The sequence below is a fragment of the Fringilla coelebs genome (assembly GCF_963513975.1).
Source record: "Fringilla coelebs genome assembly, chromosome: 1".
NCBI lineage: Eukaryota > Metazoa > Chordata > Aves > Passeriformes > Fringillidae > Fringilla > Fringilla coelebs.
In genome coordinates, this window is record NC_140028.1 from 100,425,196 (window position 1) to 100,443,822 (window position 18,627).

General features: G+C 42.6%; 1 protein-coding gene across 1 annotated transcript; it reads right to left on the minus strand.

Annotated features, from left to right (window-relative positions):
• Positions 1 to 15,919: 15,919 nt before the first annotated feature.
• Positions 15,920 to 18,470, minus strand: MRPL32 (mitochondrial ribosomal protein L32). Its single transcript, XM_084205329.1, has 3 exons — positions 18,310 to 18,470; positions 17,295 to 17,464; positions 15,920 to 16,788 (listed from the first exon to the last, which is right to left on the minus strand). The coding sequence occupies exons 1-3, from the start codon at positions 18,431 to 18,433 to the stop codon at positions 16,534 to 16,536; spliced, it is 549 nt and encodes a 182-aa protein (XP_084061455.1). The 5' UTR covers positions 18,434 to 18,470; the 3' UTR covers positions 15,920 to 16,533.
• Between the last annotated feature and the right edge of the window lie 157 nt (positions 18,471 to 18,627).

Here is an 18,627-nt window from a genome sequence, read left to right on the forward strand (position 1 = left end):
CATAGTGAAAGAGGGCTGGCTGGAAGCTACATTCTGTTTTTCTTTTTTCCCACTATAAAAAAAATAGAATGAAACCTCAATAGAGAACTAAGACATGAAAATATTATTGAAACATTGTGGAGAGCAGAGATGGATGTTCGATTGCTCATGCACCATATATCTTCAATGAGCAGGATAAGAGAGAGAGAAAGAAGAGGCAAAATATTTCTTTGGGATTACTTCCTCTAGGAAAATAAAGTTTAGTTTAAATTAATATGTTTGGAAACAGCCACCACACAGATACAGCAGAAAGAACACCCTGGGTATCTGAAATAACATGAAAGCAGCCTGGTTTCCTTTCTCATTCAAGGTGAGAATCGGTGTAAAGTGAATGTTACCATCTTTGTCCTGAGCTACCTGTTTCTAGGAGAAGTGAAATTCACCTTGGCTGCAGGGATCTGTTTCTCTTTCCTTTGCTTCCACTGTGGGACAGAGAGAATATCCCCAAACTCTCAGACATAGATTGTAGCTTCAGGTTAAAAGTCACTCATCCAAACACACTTTCTTGTTAGTTTTCTAAGAGGTCGCTGGCACTCTCTCAAGCCTCTCTCACACCTCTGTAAGGAGACTTCTCTTTCTCATTTGAGGTGTTCCATGCATTCCATGCATTTTACTCATTCCATGGTCTGCAGAATGCAAACCTGGCACTCAGGAGACACCGGCAGAGATGGAGACAAAAGCTGTCATCAAGCAGCATAACCTACAAAATCCCAAACAATTATTCGCTTTTTCTGCCCAAAGGAGAAGTGGACTGAGGGACTAAGGACAAGCAAAACTGAACACCTAGCAAGCGTCTGCCTAAGTGCCTGCAAGAGGAGAAGGCAGCCTGCTGGCAGGCTTTGTGCTAGACAGAGCTCTGCATCTCGGTGGCACTGCCTGAGCGCACAGAACAGGCACCGTGTGATCTGGAGCCGTGACTGCACAGTTGTTGCATTTTCTTATTAAATCTGGCAACAGTTTTCATCAAGGGTTCAGCAACTTGCTAGGTTGGTGTGTCAGACCGTGAATCAATTTCCCAAACCACCGTGCTGACAAAAACTCAGTGGGAGACGGGCTGCTGGTGCGATTTGCCTCTGTGGAGAACAGCACCTCTCCCTTCCACCGAGTTTTTCTCTCAGTGGGAGCTGCTGCTTCTTGTAAATGTCTCTGAATGCTTCAGGTCTCCTGGAAAGCTTGCCAGAGCACAGTTTGGCAACTGTGGCCGAGGTGCCTGCATCCCAGCAGCAGGGACCCTTCCCAGCCTCCACTGTCACACACCAGCAAGGCTGTGGGATGTGAGTCCGGCTCTGTAGGAAGTGACTTGGGTCTCTACCAACATCAGCCACAGCTCCTCTGTGTTCATCCTCCCTGTTTCATTCAACATCCCTTTTTTTGGCTTACCCATTCCTCATGATTCAACACAAGTTTTCTCATTCCCAGTATTTGCTTTCCTCACGAGCCTGGCAGCCTTTGTGACTCCAATATATCTGGCAGCTGGCTCAGTACACACTGATACATGAATTTACTGCAGGAGTTTAGTCTAGTCTAGTTTTGAGGCGAAGGTCAGTGGTACAGTAATTAGCTGGAATATAACAAAGAACACTGCCTTGTGTAAATGCATCTTGCCTCTGGTTTATCTCAAGCTGGAGAGGTAAAGACCATAAGCTCAACACAAAAGTTGCAGGGAAGAGAGCAAATTGAGGAAAAGCTACAGTTTATTTGGGAAAACCTGTGTAACAGCCTGAAGCACTGAGAATACTTGCTTTCAAGATTTTTGTGAATCATATTTCTGCTGCAGAGCCAATTTTATCTCTGCCAATTGGTCAGAAATTATCTAAGGAATCTCATAGGAGTCTCATTTTCCACTTCATTCTCTGTTTAAAGTTCTCAGGACCCTTACTAGCATAGACAATATGATGTTTGCCTTTATATACCTGGGGTGGGGTGGTGGTGGTAGAGCCTAACTTCTCTTTATGCCACCTGTTGTATTCCTCACCAACCCACACAATCACAAAATAAACCATATTTCACTTGTCTTTTAACTGTCTCTGGCAACACTTCTTTATTCATTATCCAACTGTGTTACTGGCATATCTCAGGTCATAGGGTAATTGCTGAATAAATTAACTTCACCATTTTCCCAAGAGGAGCTGGACTACACAGACACAATCTGCTGGGTGCTCAGTTGTCATAAACTGTTCAAAAAAGCTAAGTCAGAACAAATTAAAAAATGAAAAATACTACTGGAGAATATAAGTGAAATTTTCAAAGTAGCCTATGCCTATGAAGAAAAATTCCTTTTTATTTAAAAAAAAATACCATTGTGTTGGTATTTTTTTAATTCCGAAGTTTTTTGTTTCATTAAATTCTGTCAACTTCTCCACTTCTGACTTCCTCCCATGGCTACAGGTTTCCCCTAGAATTCCACCCAACAGAGCAGTTTCTCTGGCTATTAAATAAATCTAGGAGACAGACTGTGACTCTGAGCAGCCACACTCTGACACTGGGTCCAAGGCTGCTTGGACACTGCTTCAATCACACTTGCAGAGCAAAGGCTGCTTCTGTACTGGAGCAGGGAGAGGCAAAATGGATGGTCCATGTTCTGCTGCTCCAACTCAGATTTTGAAGAGAAGGTTATACCAACTCTACCTTATTAATACACTCTTTCTTCTTCTCCAGAGGGAAAAAGATAGCAAATCCAAAAAGATCCAATTGAAACCAGCTAAGCAGCAAAATTTGAAGTAGGAAGGAAAAAAATATTTCCTGGGAAATGGCATCTGGTATTACCTATAGTCATAAACTCAAAGGTAAGGAGGTAAAAAGGAAAATATGCATTTTTTAGTTTCAGATTTTGTCCCATAAGAGCTGGAATAACTTGATAGAGACACCCATCACAACTTTGTCACAACCACAGCTCTCAGTTGTTGAATGATTAAATCCCAGAACTAATGCAAGCATTTTGTAGGCTAAAGAAAATTCTGTCAAACCTGATTCCCACAGTTGGATTATGCCTTCTTAGGTTAAAGCAAGACAGCCAAGATTAGCCAAAGTCTTTCAAAAAGGAAGCCCACCTAAAATAGCCTTACTTCCTTATCTGGTTTCATTTTAGTGAGTTAAATCTTTGTTGCAGCCCTAAAGAACTCTGCTACACATAGGACAAAATGGTGAGCTCCTTATCTCTACCTCAGAGGAACTCCAGGCAACCAGTTTCACAGCCTGTATTAATCTTGGCAGTGCAGAGGCTGCTAATTTTTTGCACGCAATAGCTCTGTGTTTACCCAGACCTGTATGCAGGGGTGTGACCTTGCCTTTAAACAGGAGCTCCCCACTGCTGCTACAGGAGATAAAGAAGCGGAATATGAGAGCCCATTTTTCCCTGTAGTGTCAGAAGCTGGCCACCTTCCAAACAGCTGGGTGGTTTTCCTGAAAACTCACTACCAGTATTCACAGCTACTGCCTCAGCTGATTAACAGGGGAAGGGGGAAAAGGTTTAGGGTACTAACTGAATTTACCTGTGACGTTTCATTCATTGGAAACCCTTTATTTTTGCTAAGAAAATGTTCCCATGCTCCTCTTACCTACTGCCAGTTTAATTACACCTTCAATAATTCAGTCAGTGGCTGCTCAGTCTTCCCAGCTGAATTATTAATTAGCTGAGTGGAAAACCCCACAACTGAGCATGTGAGGTGGAGCACTCTAGGAATGCAGCTGCAGCTGCGCAGAAACAACACCTGGGAGAGCGAGTCCTGGAGCTATTCTCCATCCGAGCCTAATCTCACATCTCCAAGCACACAGCATCTGCCTTCTTCCCTCCCTGCTTCCCTCTCTTTCTGTCTTTTTGTTTTTCTTCCTGAAGAACACTTTGCATCACCTTTCCTGAACAAAGATTTTGTGTGGCTTCTCCCAGTGAACTGAGTGGAAATACGAGGTCCCAAACACATTTCAAAGCAAGGCATCAGAAGAAGGAAACACATGTTTTCAGGAGCTAGGGAAAAACATAAGCTATCTCTGTAAGACTGCAGTGGGGGTGAAGATAAGGGTTTTGTACAATAGCTAACAATGACTTGTTAGGGTTGGAAGTGACCTCTGGAGATCATCTAGTCCGACCCCCACAATCCTTGAAGAAAATATGGGAAGAAGGTGTCCCTGCCCATGGCATGGGGGTTGGATCTAGATGATCTTTAAGGTCCCTCCCAACCCAAACCATTCTATGGTATAACAGATGGCTCACAGATGTGGCTATAGTAAAAAAACCTGGATAGCTTCACTGAGACAAAGGAATGTAGAGAGCAAGAGGGAGAGCAAATTTGTGATTATACCCGAAATGGCAGAGAGAAAGCAAAAAGGCACTTTTTAATGACATAATTAACTATCCTTATGGCAGCTTTCTTTCAATTGCTAAATTTGCATATATGCTTCCCATAGTGATCCACATTTCTAGTTATTAACTTGTGACAAGGTCATCCACTTGAAAAGGATTTCTGAATAAGGCAATGAAGTAATTAATTTCTCTGTTAGAGAACTTGTTTGGCCAATAACAGTCCTTAAAATATTAAGAAATTTTCTGCTACTTCGAAGAATATATGGAACATGTGTGAATAAGTAGCAGGGAAAAAACCTTACCCCTCAAGAAAAATGATGGGCTAATTAAACCACTTCTCATACACAGATACAAGATTAAAAATTAATTAATTACAAAACATGGCTTTCTGCTGGCTTCAAGAAATACCAGCAGAAATTAATCTAATGGTATAGCAGCCAGATACACTCCATGGGAAGGGAATCAAAACTGCGATGGCCAGTACAGGATATAAAACCCATGGTGGTGGTGGTCCATGAGTAACAATCCACACTGTCTATGCATGACCCTATGAGATTCATGTGCTTACGATATAGTCTTGGCACTTATGGTGAGATCTCTGCTTTCCCTACACAGCACCAGCACTGAGTGCTCTCCAGCTCTCCAGCTGTTCAACCCCCCCTTTCTCCTCCATTCACATTTCCATATTGCTGCTTTTCTGATAATCCCCCACGGCCTCGGGACTTGCTCCGTAGCTAAAACAAGATATAAATCCATATTAGCCTCAGCATAATGAGTGATGCATCAGACCTCTTCTTCTACATGTTGCCAGCATTTTCAAGCTGATCAGAAATAGGAAAAAATGGAAACACATCTCTGGGTGAGCAAATGAAGGCTCCTTCTCAGCACGGGCTCAGTGTTGTGTATTGCTGCCACTGGAGCTGCTCAGACACAAAGCTGCCTTTTGTGGGGGCTGAATGTCACTGAAGCACAATGTCCTTTTCTTCACAGGCAAATACAAACTGGAAAGAAGAAGTCCACAAGGTACAGGGAGTCCTCCATGTTTATTGACTGTCTCAGGGACTGAGTGCTGAAAGTAGTTTGCACCAAGTTGTTGACCAGTTCTGGAGCTTTGGCTCAGGATTTTGCTTTGCTGGAAAATGCCCAAGGAAGAGACAGGAACTATGCGAGTCCAGGATTTCAAACAAAAACAAAGGAGGAAGTCTGAGCATAGTGCCTTATTTCTGCCCTGCATGAATTAATTTTTTGCAAAATCCAGAGGCACTACTGCAGAGCCCAGCAATAGCTGGCTGGAAATACAGAACCATGCTTTTCTCTGTGCACGCTGCTTAGATCAATAGTTTACCAAAGGCAAAATTTGCCCTAAGGCCATTCACAGAAAACAGAGGGAGGACATGAGGAAAATCAGGCTGTATAAAATGTAAGACCTTCTTTTAAGAAAGGTGCTGAACAACTAGCATTTTCTTAAAATTTCAAATGGAGAAAATAAGTGATTAGGTTGGTAAATCACAAGACATGTCAAAGGTATGCGTGTTTTGGCAGGGCAGTAGGCAGCAGAGGCAAGTCCACCACGGCCAAATTACAATACAAATGTCTAAATATTCAAGCATTGCAGTAAGAATTGCCTCATGGATGGAGTCTGGGAAAGCAGAGCATGAGGAGGCCATGGAAGACAATAGAAGGCAGTTCTTGGAGCAGCGATAAGCCTCCAAGTCGATGCCTCTGCTCCCCCCTGCCTCCTCAGAATGTAAGAAGGTCAGATAGTTGTTATTATTATTTACCACAACTACTCCTCTGAGACTTAAGGGAAGTCGGTGAGTGATGAAATTTAGATCCCTATTACTTGACAAAGGTAACTATGGATTTCACTCTTGAAGTAGGGGCCTTGTGACTCACATTTTTCTCACAGCTTTTTCTGCTCCCTGCTCTTTTATGGAGAACTACTTGTAGTTATGATTAAGAGTGAATGTGTAAGAGAAATTCTCTTGCGATACAAATATAGAATACACAAAATTCAGCCTGTCTAAAAATGCAGTCTACAGCTTGAAATTCAGCAAGGAGCTTTCATCTTATGTTTTTTTACCTCCATAGGCTGGGAAAACTCAGAGAAATATTATCCCCGGTCATCACTTTTTCATTTCAGCTTAATCTTTGAAAATAACAGAATCTTGCTTGAAGTTTTAGATTCGACTTCATATTTGTGAGACCCAGATGTAACTGTAAGGTTTGTCAAAGGTTATGGAGTATTTTTTTTCCCTGCTTCAAGTGCAATGTTCCTGATACAGACAGAATTCTTGAAAATCATATTAACAAAGCCAATGTCTATGCTCTTGGGAAGATACAGTGATTGCAATCAGGGTTATTATAACATCAATAAACTGAAAATAATTAAATTACTTTTGATCAAAACTGACTATTCTCAATTGGTTGCCTGTTGAATTTGTGGCAGCCAAATCAACAAGATGAGGAAGATACACTCTGGTGGCTTGAAAATGAAGTACAACTCTTTGATCAGAAAGGAAAGGCAAGAAATTATTGCAAATTCTCTTCCTCCATATTTTTCAGTATGAGGTGTCTCACAGGAAAAAAAGATTTCTTTGAGAAACTATTTAACCAACTCTTTGCTCATTGGTACTGCTGGTTTTGCTTGTGAATGATCTCTGGATCTTATGTTCTTGACGTTTCTCTCCCTAACAATTTAATCGCTTGTATTGTTTGTGTTGCTTTTTTTCTTTTTTTTTTTTTTTTTTCTTCTTCTTAGACATAATGTCTTCTTTACAGCAGATAAAGAAGGCACCTTATTTCTGGACCAAAAGAGTCTAATCTGGGAAGAAGAAGCCTTTTACTTCTAGGATTACACTTATTTTTAGATTTATACATTAAAAATTCCTAGGGACAGATTCTGCCATTGTCCAGCTGAGTCATACTTTTATAAATAACCTTACTGCACAGAATGGCATTTCTTTTAGTGTAGACACTGTTTCTGCAGATGAGAAGTGATTTGGTTTGGTCCTTGGAAGCTTCCTGAAAAAATCTCACTGTTTTTCCTCCTGTTTTAAAGGGAAAGGGGGAAAAAGAATCAATAAAGGGAGGGTGATTTAGGAATAAACCAGATTTCCAGTTTATCTGAAGAGCTCTAGATAAAGGCCAGGATGAGCCTGTGTCCCATCAAATGTTGTCACATATGGTGTCTTTGAAGTAGTTTTACTTGATGAGAACACACACCAGGCCACATTAACAGTCACCACAAGTGATGTTTGTCATTACTCCCTCACCCGTGACAGCAGAGAACACAACAGGCTGATAATGTGCAAACAGCTCCAGTTCCTTCCCCTGCCACCAACTGAGGGAGCAATTTTGAGGAATTCCCTTGTTCTTTTGGCACCTCAGTTTGCCACCTGCCACGCAGTAGTCGTGCCATTTACCTTCCAACACAACTTGCTGCTACCAAAGTGATGCATGAGGGTTTGGTACTTGCTCTGCACCCCTTTCTGCAGGGCCACACACACGAGCACTTTGCAGTCACTCAGTTGCATTTCTTGCAGCAGCTCCTGGTGTACTCCTCCTATTGCACACACAGACACTGCACACCTCTTACTTCTACAAGTGCCAATGACCTTCTTGGGCTTTGACCCTTCCTCTGTTCCTTTTCCATAGTAACTCTGTGGTGATCTGCTCTGTGCTGCACAAAAATACCTGACAAATATTCATCTGGGGCAAGAGAAACTGAAACGTGAGCATTCTCCTCAATTCCTAGAAGATTACATTCTTTGTTCACAAATGACCTTATCCAAAGGGCTGTTGCAAACCTGGACCCTTGGGCTCAAGTGATATGTCATGAAGGGTGTTGGAAATGGACAGGCTTAATTTTTATTTCCTTGGTTTCCATTTTAAAAATTGAAAATTTAAAAATAAAGGTTTCATGGTCTCATTAATTGACTTTGTAACCAACAGCTTCATGTTTTCTAGCCCGCCTCTCAATCACTTGGAATTACAATTTCATTTAAAAGAAATCCTACAGAAATCAATGGATTCTTGGAGACCAAGATATCATTCATCCTGTTTTAGAGAGACAGAATTATGTAAGGTATCTATAATTGGACAGACCCCTGATGTTATTCAAAATACTTTAGATGCTCTGCTTGATCTGACTATGACCGAGTAGGAACTGTCAAAAGATGAAGGAGTACGAACTTCCAAACCCACTATATTTAGAACAAGCCTTCCATGTAGGACTGGCCTGTCAATTTTGAGCCTTAAGCTATTCAGTATAGCCCCTTCAAAACCTCTATTCTTTGTATTTAATAGTAATCCCAGATTATAAAATGAAATATATATCTTTCCAACAGCCTGTTCAAAATCCTTAGTTCCACTGAGAGAATGTCACATAATGTGCCCTAGAGCTAGAGCACAATGGAAAGCAGAGCTGTAAGCCACAGTGATAGACAAGCTGATGAGCTGTGTGATGGGGCTGGGAATAGAAACAGCTTTAGTATACCTTGGGAATGGATGTGAAAGCTGGCAGCCCCATGAGCAGGCTCATTGTCCTTCCTACACCATGACACAGGCTGCATTATGGTGCCTATTCCTCTTGCGCCTTGGTGAGCTGATTCCAAATTTAGGACACATAAAGTGTTATTCTACCTTACAAACAGGACATGTCAGACAAGAGCCTGTACTCTTTGAAGAAACTAAAGTAAACAGTCAGATATCTGTGTATTTGGAGTAGTATATCCATATTTTTCAAAATCTTAGGATTAGTTTAAAAGGTAGAACATGCTAGAAAATTATAAGCTAGGGCTGGATTTCTGCTGAGTGCTTGTCCAAATCTTTGCTTCTTCATTTTCAACCCACTATCTTAGAACCAGGAAATTTGCTTTATTTAAAAAAAAAAAAAAAAAAAAAAAAAAAAAATCATCACAGGATTCAGCAGTGGCACTCCAGAGAACTCCCTGACATATTTTTTATGTTGACAACTCCACAAGTGCTTTGTTTTGGGTCTTCTGCTCCAGATTCAGGTTTCTTTTTCATAGATTTATCCAGAACTTTAAATATGAAATGAATCCTATAAACTTTCTCTAGGTATGTGTATTGTCCTCAACTAGTAAGAAGAATACAAGAACTGAAACTGAAATATAGGATGTTTGAAAGAAATCAACCAATTAGACTGAATTTATTAGATTCATCAAAGGCAATTTTAGAATTTTAGTTTTCAGCCATAAACCAAATTTTCGGTGCCCAGCAGTAGTTTACCAGGTACATGCTCTGCAGTAAATATATATATATATATATATATATATATATATATATATATATATTTGCATACATCCATATGCTCACATTTCAGTACACTGGATCAAATTCTCCCTTGAATTATACACCACTGACTTCAATAGAAGCTCCTAGGAACATACATAAGAGTATGCAAAAATTAGATCCATCACTGCTGCATAGTCTACTTTCTTTGCATTCAGTTCATGGGTTTTCCTTCATTTGGCCTCATTCTTAAGTCTTTGGCAGGTTAAGAGTGAGGTAAATTATTCAGAAACATCTCATATTTATTGATCCTCCTTCACAGCATAAATTACACTATGCAGTCACATGATGTGAAAGAAGGAATTTTGTAAATATCTTATTTAAATATTAATTCACAGTTTCTAAAAACACAGGAACCTTTATCACTCCTGTGCTTCTAAAATGTTTCAAACCTTTGATGGAGCACAAAATCTTCTATTCTGTTCTGAGCAACTGATATTTTTTTAAACACCACACAGGTTGCTTTTCTTTCCAGTTTCTGTCTGCTGTTAACAAATAGATCCTTATGGCTTTATGAATTCAAGACAATTATACCTTTAAATTCACTGGAATGCCATTAGACCTGTAATTTTTGGGACTTTCTAGCTGCATAAATAAAATGCAGCTTTTCAACTATCTGAATATACAGGCATAGAAATATACAGGCATTGTTTTCTATAGGCATAGAAAACAACATGAAGAGCCATCTGTAATTAAGGAGAAATGATAGGTGAAACTGCAATTTCTATACTTCACCCAACAAAAAACATAAGTGCATAAATATAAACAAAAGCCAGCACTTTTGTTCTCCATAGAGATTGAATTAGATCTTGTTGGAACAATTAATTATAATATATTAATATATTTTTCATAACTATTAGTGCATATTTCTTCGTATTTATAAAATTCAGTCTTTTGGCAGAAGTTCTGCTTACACACGGTGAAAATTCTTGGAATCTGCTTCTGTCGCACTTGAGAGCTTTTGTTTCGCACCTGCCCGAATGCTGCACTGCTCTGCCACCTAGTGCTGTGAAGGAGGGTATCTTACATCACATGCCAGCACAGGATGTTCAACAGAATAGATGCTTCTACACAGAAACATTTTATTAACATCTCCTCACTAAATGGGTGATTAAGGAGGAACTTGGTTTATCAGCCTCTAAGGATGTCGTAATTGATCACGGCCAGAGATAACTTCTATGCCTGTAGATCTTAGTAATACACAAAACTGTTTAGCAACCTGCATCTTTGTATTTCAGGACATTACATCATCTTTATGGATCTTTCTAAAATGTAAAGTAAATTAGTTTTTAAATCTTCATTGAAGAAAAAACATAATAAAATATCACATGTATTTAATCATATGAAATTTTTAGACAAAAAAGTCTATTTTAACTTCTAGGAGGTAAACAAAGAATCAAAATTAAATTACTGGTGCATAAAATTTTTGTTTGTAAATAGATTCTAAAGCACAATATTTGCAACAAACAGCTTGCCTCTTGTTAATTTTAATGTACACTGTTTCCAAAAGTGTGTTTCTATATTAGCACTATTGCAATTTATATTTTTATAAAATTTTTATAAAATAATAATTTTTATAAAATTACTTTTTAAACAGGGATCATTTCAAGTAACAGACCAGGCTACATATTTTAGAGGAATTTTTATTTTTTACAATTTTATTTGAAGGTAATGGAGCTTGACATTGGCAGAGTTAACACGACAAAGCTATGAAAGTGAGCTTTGCTCTTCTTTTGAAGGAAAAGTCATTCAAGCAAGACTGCTCTGACTCTCACTGAAGAGAATTTCTTCTATGGAAAATGGACTGGTACAACATCAATTACATATACAAATCTTCAATATTTATCATTTGGTTGTAATTTTTCTCGTAGATACCATGAATACCAAATGCTTTTCCCCTCACACTACTCAGAAACATCTATGAAACATTGCCAAGCATCTCTTCTTGTCTGGATTGCATAAACGCAGAACCAACATAAGCTGTATGGCTATGAGATGAATCACAGAATGGTCTGTAGTTCAAACCTCCTGCTAAAGCAGGTTCACCTAGAGCAGTTTATACCTTGGTAAGATCCCTGCAGTCATCTCTTCTCGATGCTGAACAGGCCCAGCTCCCTCAGCCTGTCCTCCAGTCCCTGAATGATCTTTGTTGAACAAGACTGGACCCCCTGCTGACCCCTGGGGAGCACTGCTGTGTACAGGTCTCCAGCTGGACTCTGGTGAGGATCACAATGCTCTGGGATCTGCTATTCAGCCAATTGTGAGCCATGGGAGTGTTGTGGAAGACAGTGTCAAAAGCCTTGAAGTCAAGGCAGGCATTATCCACTGCTCTTCCCTCATTCCCCCATCCAGTCATTCCATCATACAAGGATGGCTGGCCAAGCATGATTTCCCCTTGGTGGATCCATGTTGACCACTTGTCATTACCTTCTTTTCTGTCTGCACACTCAGAGATGACAACCAGGCCGTTCCATCACAGGGATTGAGGTTAACTGGCTTTTAGTTCCCTGGATCCTGTCCTCCTGCTTGTTCTTTTTGAAGTTTGAGTTCTCATATACCTCTCCATGATCTTATAAATAACCCTCAGTGTTTGAGGGTGCATCCCATCAAGTCCCATGGATTTGTGGGTGTTAAGTTGGCCTTGACACCCACAAATGCCAATCTGATACTCCTCAACACAAAATCTTTTCTCTAGATTTTTTTGCTTGCCTACAAAGTCAGCGATTACTGAGGGCTGCCTTAGCAGTAAAGACTGAAGCAAAAAGAGACCTTCCATAACTCCACCTTCTCTGGATCCTTTGTCACCACCAGTAGTGAGCCCATGTTTTCCCAAATCTTCCTGTTGCTACTGATGTACTGGAAGGAGCCCCTGTTGTTGTCCTTTATGCCCCTTGCCAGATTTAATTCCAAACGGACCTTAGCCTTTCAGATTTCACTCCTGTGTACTCTGAAAATATTCCTATATCTCTCCCAAGTGCCCAAGAACCCTGGCCCCTTTTTTCACAAGCTTCCATAAACTTCTTAGTTCTCTTTATGTTTTGCCAAAAGCTCCTTGCTCATCTGCACAGATGTCTTGCCCCTTTGCTTGATTTCTTACCTGTAAGGATTCACTGACCTTGATCTTGAAGGAAGTGAGGCTTATTCAGCTTTTTTCCTACAGAACTGTCAGATATTAATATCTAAACAACAACTAAGGGCAATTGGCAGGGTGCAATTTGATCTATGTGTGGACAAATCAAAGGACCCTCGCTTCTCTCTAAAATACACTGCCCTGTGGGAAAGGCAGGTGTGTATCTGCCTTACTGCTTGGTTAATCTCACCTCTAATGGGTCAGTCTCATCCCTTGCAGCTCTGTCAAAAGTTAGCTTTCCACTCCACATCCTGCTGGACACCTTTTGTTGGCTTCACTTCTGAACAAATTAAAAATAGACATGACTGGACTAATTCCTGTTTGGACAAATCAAATGGACTTACGTTGTTTGCTTGGATATTGTCAACTGAATGGCATTAATTTGCACTTACCAGCTTTCACTATGCCCTTACTTTAGGGAGGAAATGTAGTATCTCCACTAACATCTGTTACTACCAGTCATGCTTCAAAGCATGGGATCTAAAGCAAGGAAAGCAAAAGTGAAACATTCCAGCACACACCAGCCTGGTCCTTAAGCAGGCATAAGGAGCTCAGCCAACTACAAGTGAAGGCTATTGCGGAAAGTGCGGTCCTGTGTCCTCCACTTTCATATTCCTACAGTCTGCCACTTTTCTGACCCTGACAGAAGATTCCTATGGGGAGAACCCCACCAAAAAAAACCCCACGATGTAGAAAGCCAGGGAAGAGTTCTAAGTCAGCACAGCTCCCTGAACCAGGAAGTGAAGGAGTACATACACTCAGGTGCCAAGGATGTAGAGGGACAACGCAGACACAGGTAGTGGTCTGCTCAAGGGAGCAGTCCCTTTAGTGGCAGAGAAAAATGATGAAAGGAATAGGAGAGCTCACATTATCAAAAAGTGGCTCAAGGCTTGGTATCATCAGCAGAATTTTGGGTTCTTTGATGATGGGGCAACTTTTATGGCACCTGGCCAGCTGAAACTGGATGGGCTCCATCTCTCTGTTATGGGCAGAAGGATTTTAGCTCATGAACTGGTGGAACTTATTGAGAGGGCTTTAAACTAGGTTTGAAGGGAGAAGGGAATGTAGCTGGTCTCTCTGGAAGCAGGCCCAAAGGTGGTAAGCGTGAGTTAGGAGTGATAGCAGCAGCCCAGCTGAGGTGCATGTATACCAATGCATGCAGCATGGGCAACAAACAGGAAGAGCTGGAGGCCATGGTCCAACAGCAGAGCTAGGATGTAATTGCCATCAGTGAAACGTGGTGGGATGACTCACATGGCTGGAGTGCTGCACTGTATGGCTACAAACTCTTCAGGAGAGATAGGAAAGGGAGAAGAGGTGGAGGGGTGGCCCTTTATATTAGGGAGGCTTTGGATGCCATAGGTATTGAAATCATGATAAAGGTGAATGCCTGTGGGTAAGAATTAAGGAGGAGGACAACAAGGCTGACATCCTACTGGGAGTCTGTTATCATACAACCAGGAAGAAGCAGTGGACAATTTATTTTATGAGCAGCTGGAGAATGTTTCAGGATCACCAGCCATTGTTCATGTAGGTGACTTTAACCTACCAGTCATGTGCTGGGAACTTAATACAGCAGAAAAGAGGCAGTCCAGGCAGTTTTTAGAGTGCACGGAGGACAGCTTTTTGTCACAGCTGGTGAGTAAGCCCACCAGGGGAGGGACTATGTTAGACCTATTGTTTGCAAACAGAGATGGGCTGGTGGGAGATGTGGTGGTTGGAGGGCACTGCATCCAGCTGGGGCCAGTCACCAGTGGTGTCCCTCAGGGCTCTGTACTGGGACCAGCTCTGTTCAATATCTTCAATGATGACATGGATAAGGATGTTGAGTCTTTCATCAATAAATTTGGGGGCAACACTAAGCTGGGAGCATGTGTCGATCTGTTGGAAGGTAGGAGGGCTCTGCAGAGAGACCCGGAATGGTTGGACAGATGGGCAGAGTCCAATGGGATGGAGTTTAATAAGTCCAAGTGCCAAATCCTGCATTTTGGCCACAATAACCCCCTGCGGCATTACAGGCTGGGGACGGTGTGGCTGGACAGTGCCCAGGTGGAAAAGGACCTGGGGGTGCTGAACACAAGCCAGCAGTGTGCCCTGGTGGCCAAGAAGGCCAAGGGCATCCTGGCCAGTATCAGGAATGGTGTGGGCAGCAGGAGCAGGGAGGTCATCCTTCCCCTGGACTCAGCACTGGTGAGGCCACACCTTGAGTGCTGTGCCCAGTTCTGGGCCCTCAGTTTGGGAAGGACATGGAGATGCTTGAGCACATCCAGAGGCTGGTGAGGGGCTTGGAACACAATGAGGAATGACTGAGGGAAATGGAGTTGTTTAGCCAGGAAAAAAGGAGACTCAGAGGCAACCTTATCACTCTCTACAACTTCCTGAAAGGCAGCTGTAGTCAGGTGAGGGTTGGTCTCTTTCTCCAGGCAGCAGCTGACAGAAAGAGGGGACACAGTCTTAAGCTGTGGCAAGGGAAATATAGGTTAGATATTAGGAAAATTTTTTTATGGAAAGATGATAAAGTACTGGAATGGCCTGCCCGGGGAGGTGGTGAAGTCACCATCCCTGGATGGGTTTAAAAGAAGACTGGATGTGGCACACGGTTTAGTTGAGGTGTTGTCAGGGCATGGGCTGAACTCAAAGACCTTGAAGGGCTCTTCCAATCTAGTGATTCTGTGACAGGGTTGAAGCAGGTTTGCATTTTTTGGCAGCATATAGCTACTAGGGTGGCTGAGCCACAATACCAAAGAGTACTGTGTGTATACTGAAATCCCCAATAAAAACTGAAAACAGACTTAAACCCCTAAAGCAGTGGTGCTGCTGTGTGGCTGAAACTAAAGTGAAAATCCAGGCAGATGCTGCAGCTGTACCTCTGAAGGCACCAGTGGAGAGTGGAGGCAGAGCTGCCCCCTCTCTGCCCAGGACTCCAGCCGAAGGCACCATGACTGCTTGTGGTTTTTCAAACAGACACTGCCCACCCAGACTACTGAACAACTGCAAAGAAACAGCTTTGACCCCCGTCACATTTACAGATTTCCAGTAATTACATTTCAATTTGGTTTTTTACTCAAGTGCACGCTGATGGGAGGGGAAAACCAGGTTTTTGACATCCCTTTAATTAGAATAGAATTATCTTGTATACTGACAACAGCAAGGAATATTCAACCTTTGTCCAGTGCAGAAAAAAATGCAAATACTATGTGGCAACCACTATTTTGCTCAAACTGTCACAAATTATCTCAAAGAGCAGCACTGTGGAGAAATCCACACAAAGGAAATAACCAAATAACTGCGTATTTCCTTGCAAATATTCTTTGCTTCTAATCAATATCACTCTTAAACATTTTTTCACCTTCCAAAAGAGCAGTAGCCAAAACCAGAAAGCAAATTTCCCTGGGACATTTAACGAACTTTATTGTACATCTGTGAATTTAGAAGATGTTATTTACAAAACCAGCATAGAACATTAGCATAGAAATTCTTCAGAGGATGGTACGCAGATATCCAAACCCAAGGCAGATCCTGATTTCTCTGTGTTGACTGCTGTGATGTATTGCTGAGAAGCATTTCCCACTGCATGCTGGAGAAACAACATGTGACTGGAAAATCACATGGCACAACAAAAATTCAAGCGGGCTTCCCAAAAGTTCAGAGGAGTTCTGTTCACACTGAGTGAATGAGAAAAACATTCTTGAAAATCATGAATTCTCTTCCTGCAGCAACTGCTTTTGCTACCATTAATTCAACAGCATCAATTTTGAACAAACCAAGATGGACGCTTCCTGGCTCTTTCAATGATCCGCTTGCCTTCATCTTTTTCTGTGGGTTTTTCTCCTTCATAAAGGACAACAGTCTCTACAGTTGGAGCATTAAATGGCCCTCCTTCTTTCTTGCCTATTTCCATCCGTATCAGTCGAGTTTCTTCTTTGACCTTTGCGTAACAATAGCCACAAAGGACGTGTTTCTGCTTCAAGTTTCCACATTCAGGACAAACATCTATGTTCCTCTAAAATGACAATGGAAAACAGGAAAATTCGTAATTTGAACAGCAGCAAAAAAAGAAAAAGGGAACTACTACAAATAAAAATGCTAGAGAAATTCACCTACAATTTCAAAATGTAATCCTCTACATAACTTTTCTGTAATGTGTTATTATGTCAAATGCTTACTACTAAGAACAGCTTCTAAATTCAGTATCAAGTCATTTTGCCTAATTATGTTTGGAAGACTGAAGACCTATGGACTCAATGAGATGCACATGAAAGGTAGGCCTTTTTCATTTACATTATCTGGTCAGCCAAAATTCACATTTTGTTGGCTTGCACCTCACGTGTCACTGTCTATTTAACCTCAGACTACCATCACACCTGGTGAATTACAAAAGATTTACAAAGGATTTTAAAGATTACAGTATCTTTTACGCTTACAAATTTATAAACAAACTCCAGAGAGCTTTTGCAGTCGGTCCTTCCCTCTGCAATGCTTCTCCAAAACAAGGGCTTTGCTGCTTACCTTTATTTCTATGAGCTTGCTGGGGTTCCTCCGCCTGCAGCGGTTCACCTCGATGGTGCGCCTCTGCTTGGGTGCCGCCATCCACACCACGCTCTCCGGGAGGCTCGGCGCCCCAGCGGCATCGATCCCTTGTGGAACGAGGGCCGGACCTTGCACAGCTAGTGCTGGTCCTGCAGGAGAAAGGGAAAGAGGGGTGTGATTGTCCCACTCTGCTCTGCACTGGTGCAGCCTCCCCTTGAACACGGGTGCGCAGTTTTGGGCACCACAACATGAGAAGGGTACGAAGCTCTTACAGAGCATTCAAAGGAAGGCCACGAGGACGGTGAAGGGCCTGGAGGGGAAGCCATATGAGAAGCAGCTGAGGTGATTTCATCTGTTCAGCCTGGACGAGATTGAGGCATCACATTCTACAACCTCCTCATGAGGGGAAGGAGAGGGGCAGGCACTGATCTCTTCTCTGCGGTGCCAGGATTCAAGAGCATGGCACAAAGCTGAGTCAAGGGAGATTTAGGTCAGACATTAGAAGGTGTTTGGGCACTGGAGCAGCCTCCCCAGGGAAGTGGTCACAGCTCCAATCCTGAAAGAGTTCAGGGAGCGTTTGGACAACGCTCTTGGGCACACGGTGTGACTCTTGGGGCTGTCCTGAGCCGGGCTGAGTTGGACTTAATGATCCTTCTGTGCCCCTTCCAGCTCAACATAATCTGTGATTCTGTGAGAAAGAAATTCCTTCCAGCTAAGCCCCATTTACGTGCGGTCGAGGAAACACCACACGGAGGCTGCCGTCACCCCCGAAGAAGGCCAGAGCGGCGCCCCCGCCCCGCTCCCTCACTGACCCCAGCGCCCTTCTCCCTTCAGAGGTAAAACGAGTCCCTCAGCCCCGACATCGCACCCTCACAAAATCACAGAATCGTTAGAAGGGACCTCTGAGATCATCTACTCCAAACCCGTCCCAAAGTAGGTGACACAGGAACGCGTCCAGTTCTTTCAGCTGGGTGGAGAAGAGCCTGGAACCTACCCCAGGGCGGGCTTTGGCCCCCGAAGACACCCGGCCAGAGGCCGCGCTCCAGCCGCCCCCAGCAGCGCTGTAGCAGAGCGCGAAGCCGCGGCAGCGGAGAGCGGACCAGGACCACCACCGCCATAACCCCACACACGGCCCCGCCGAGCGCTCGGGGGAGGCGACCCTTTTCCTGAGCCTTCTGGGAAACCGAGTGCCCTCAGCCTGTCACGACATGCAGAGAGACAGGACTAAGACTCCAAATCCCAGCACCACCCCCGTTACCAGGAGGGCGGGACGGTGTAGGGCGGATGAAGGACTCAAACTCCCAGCATGCCT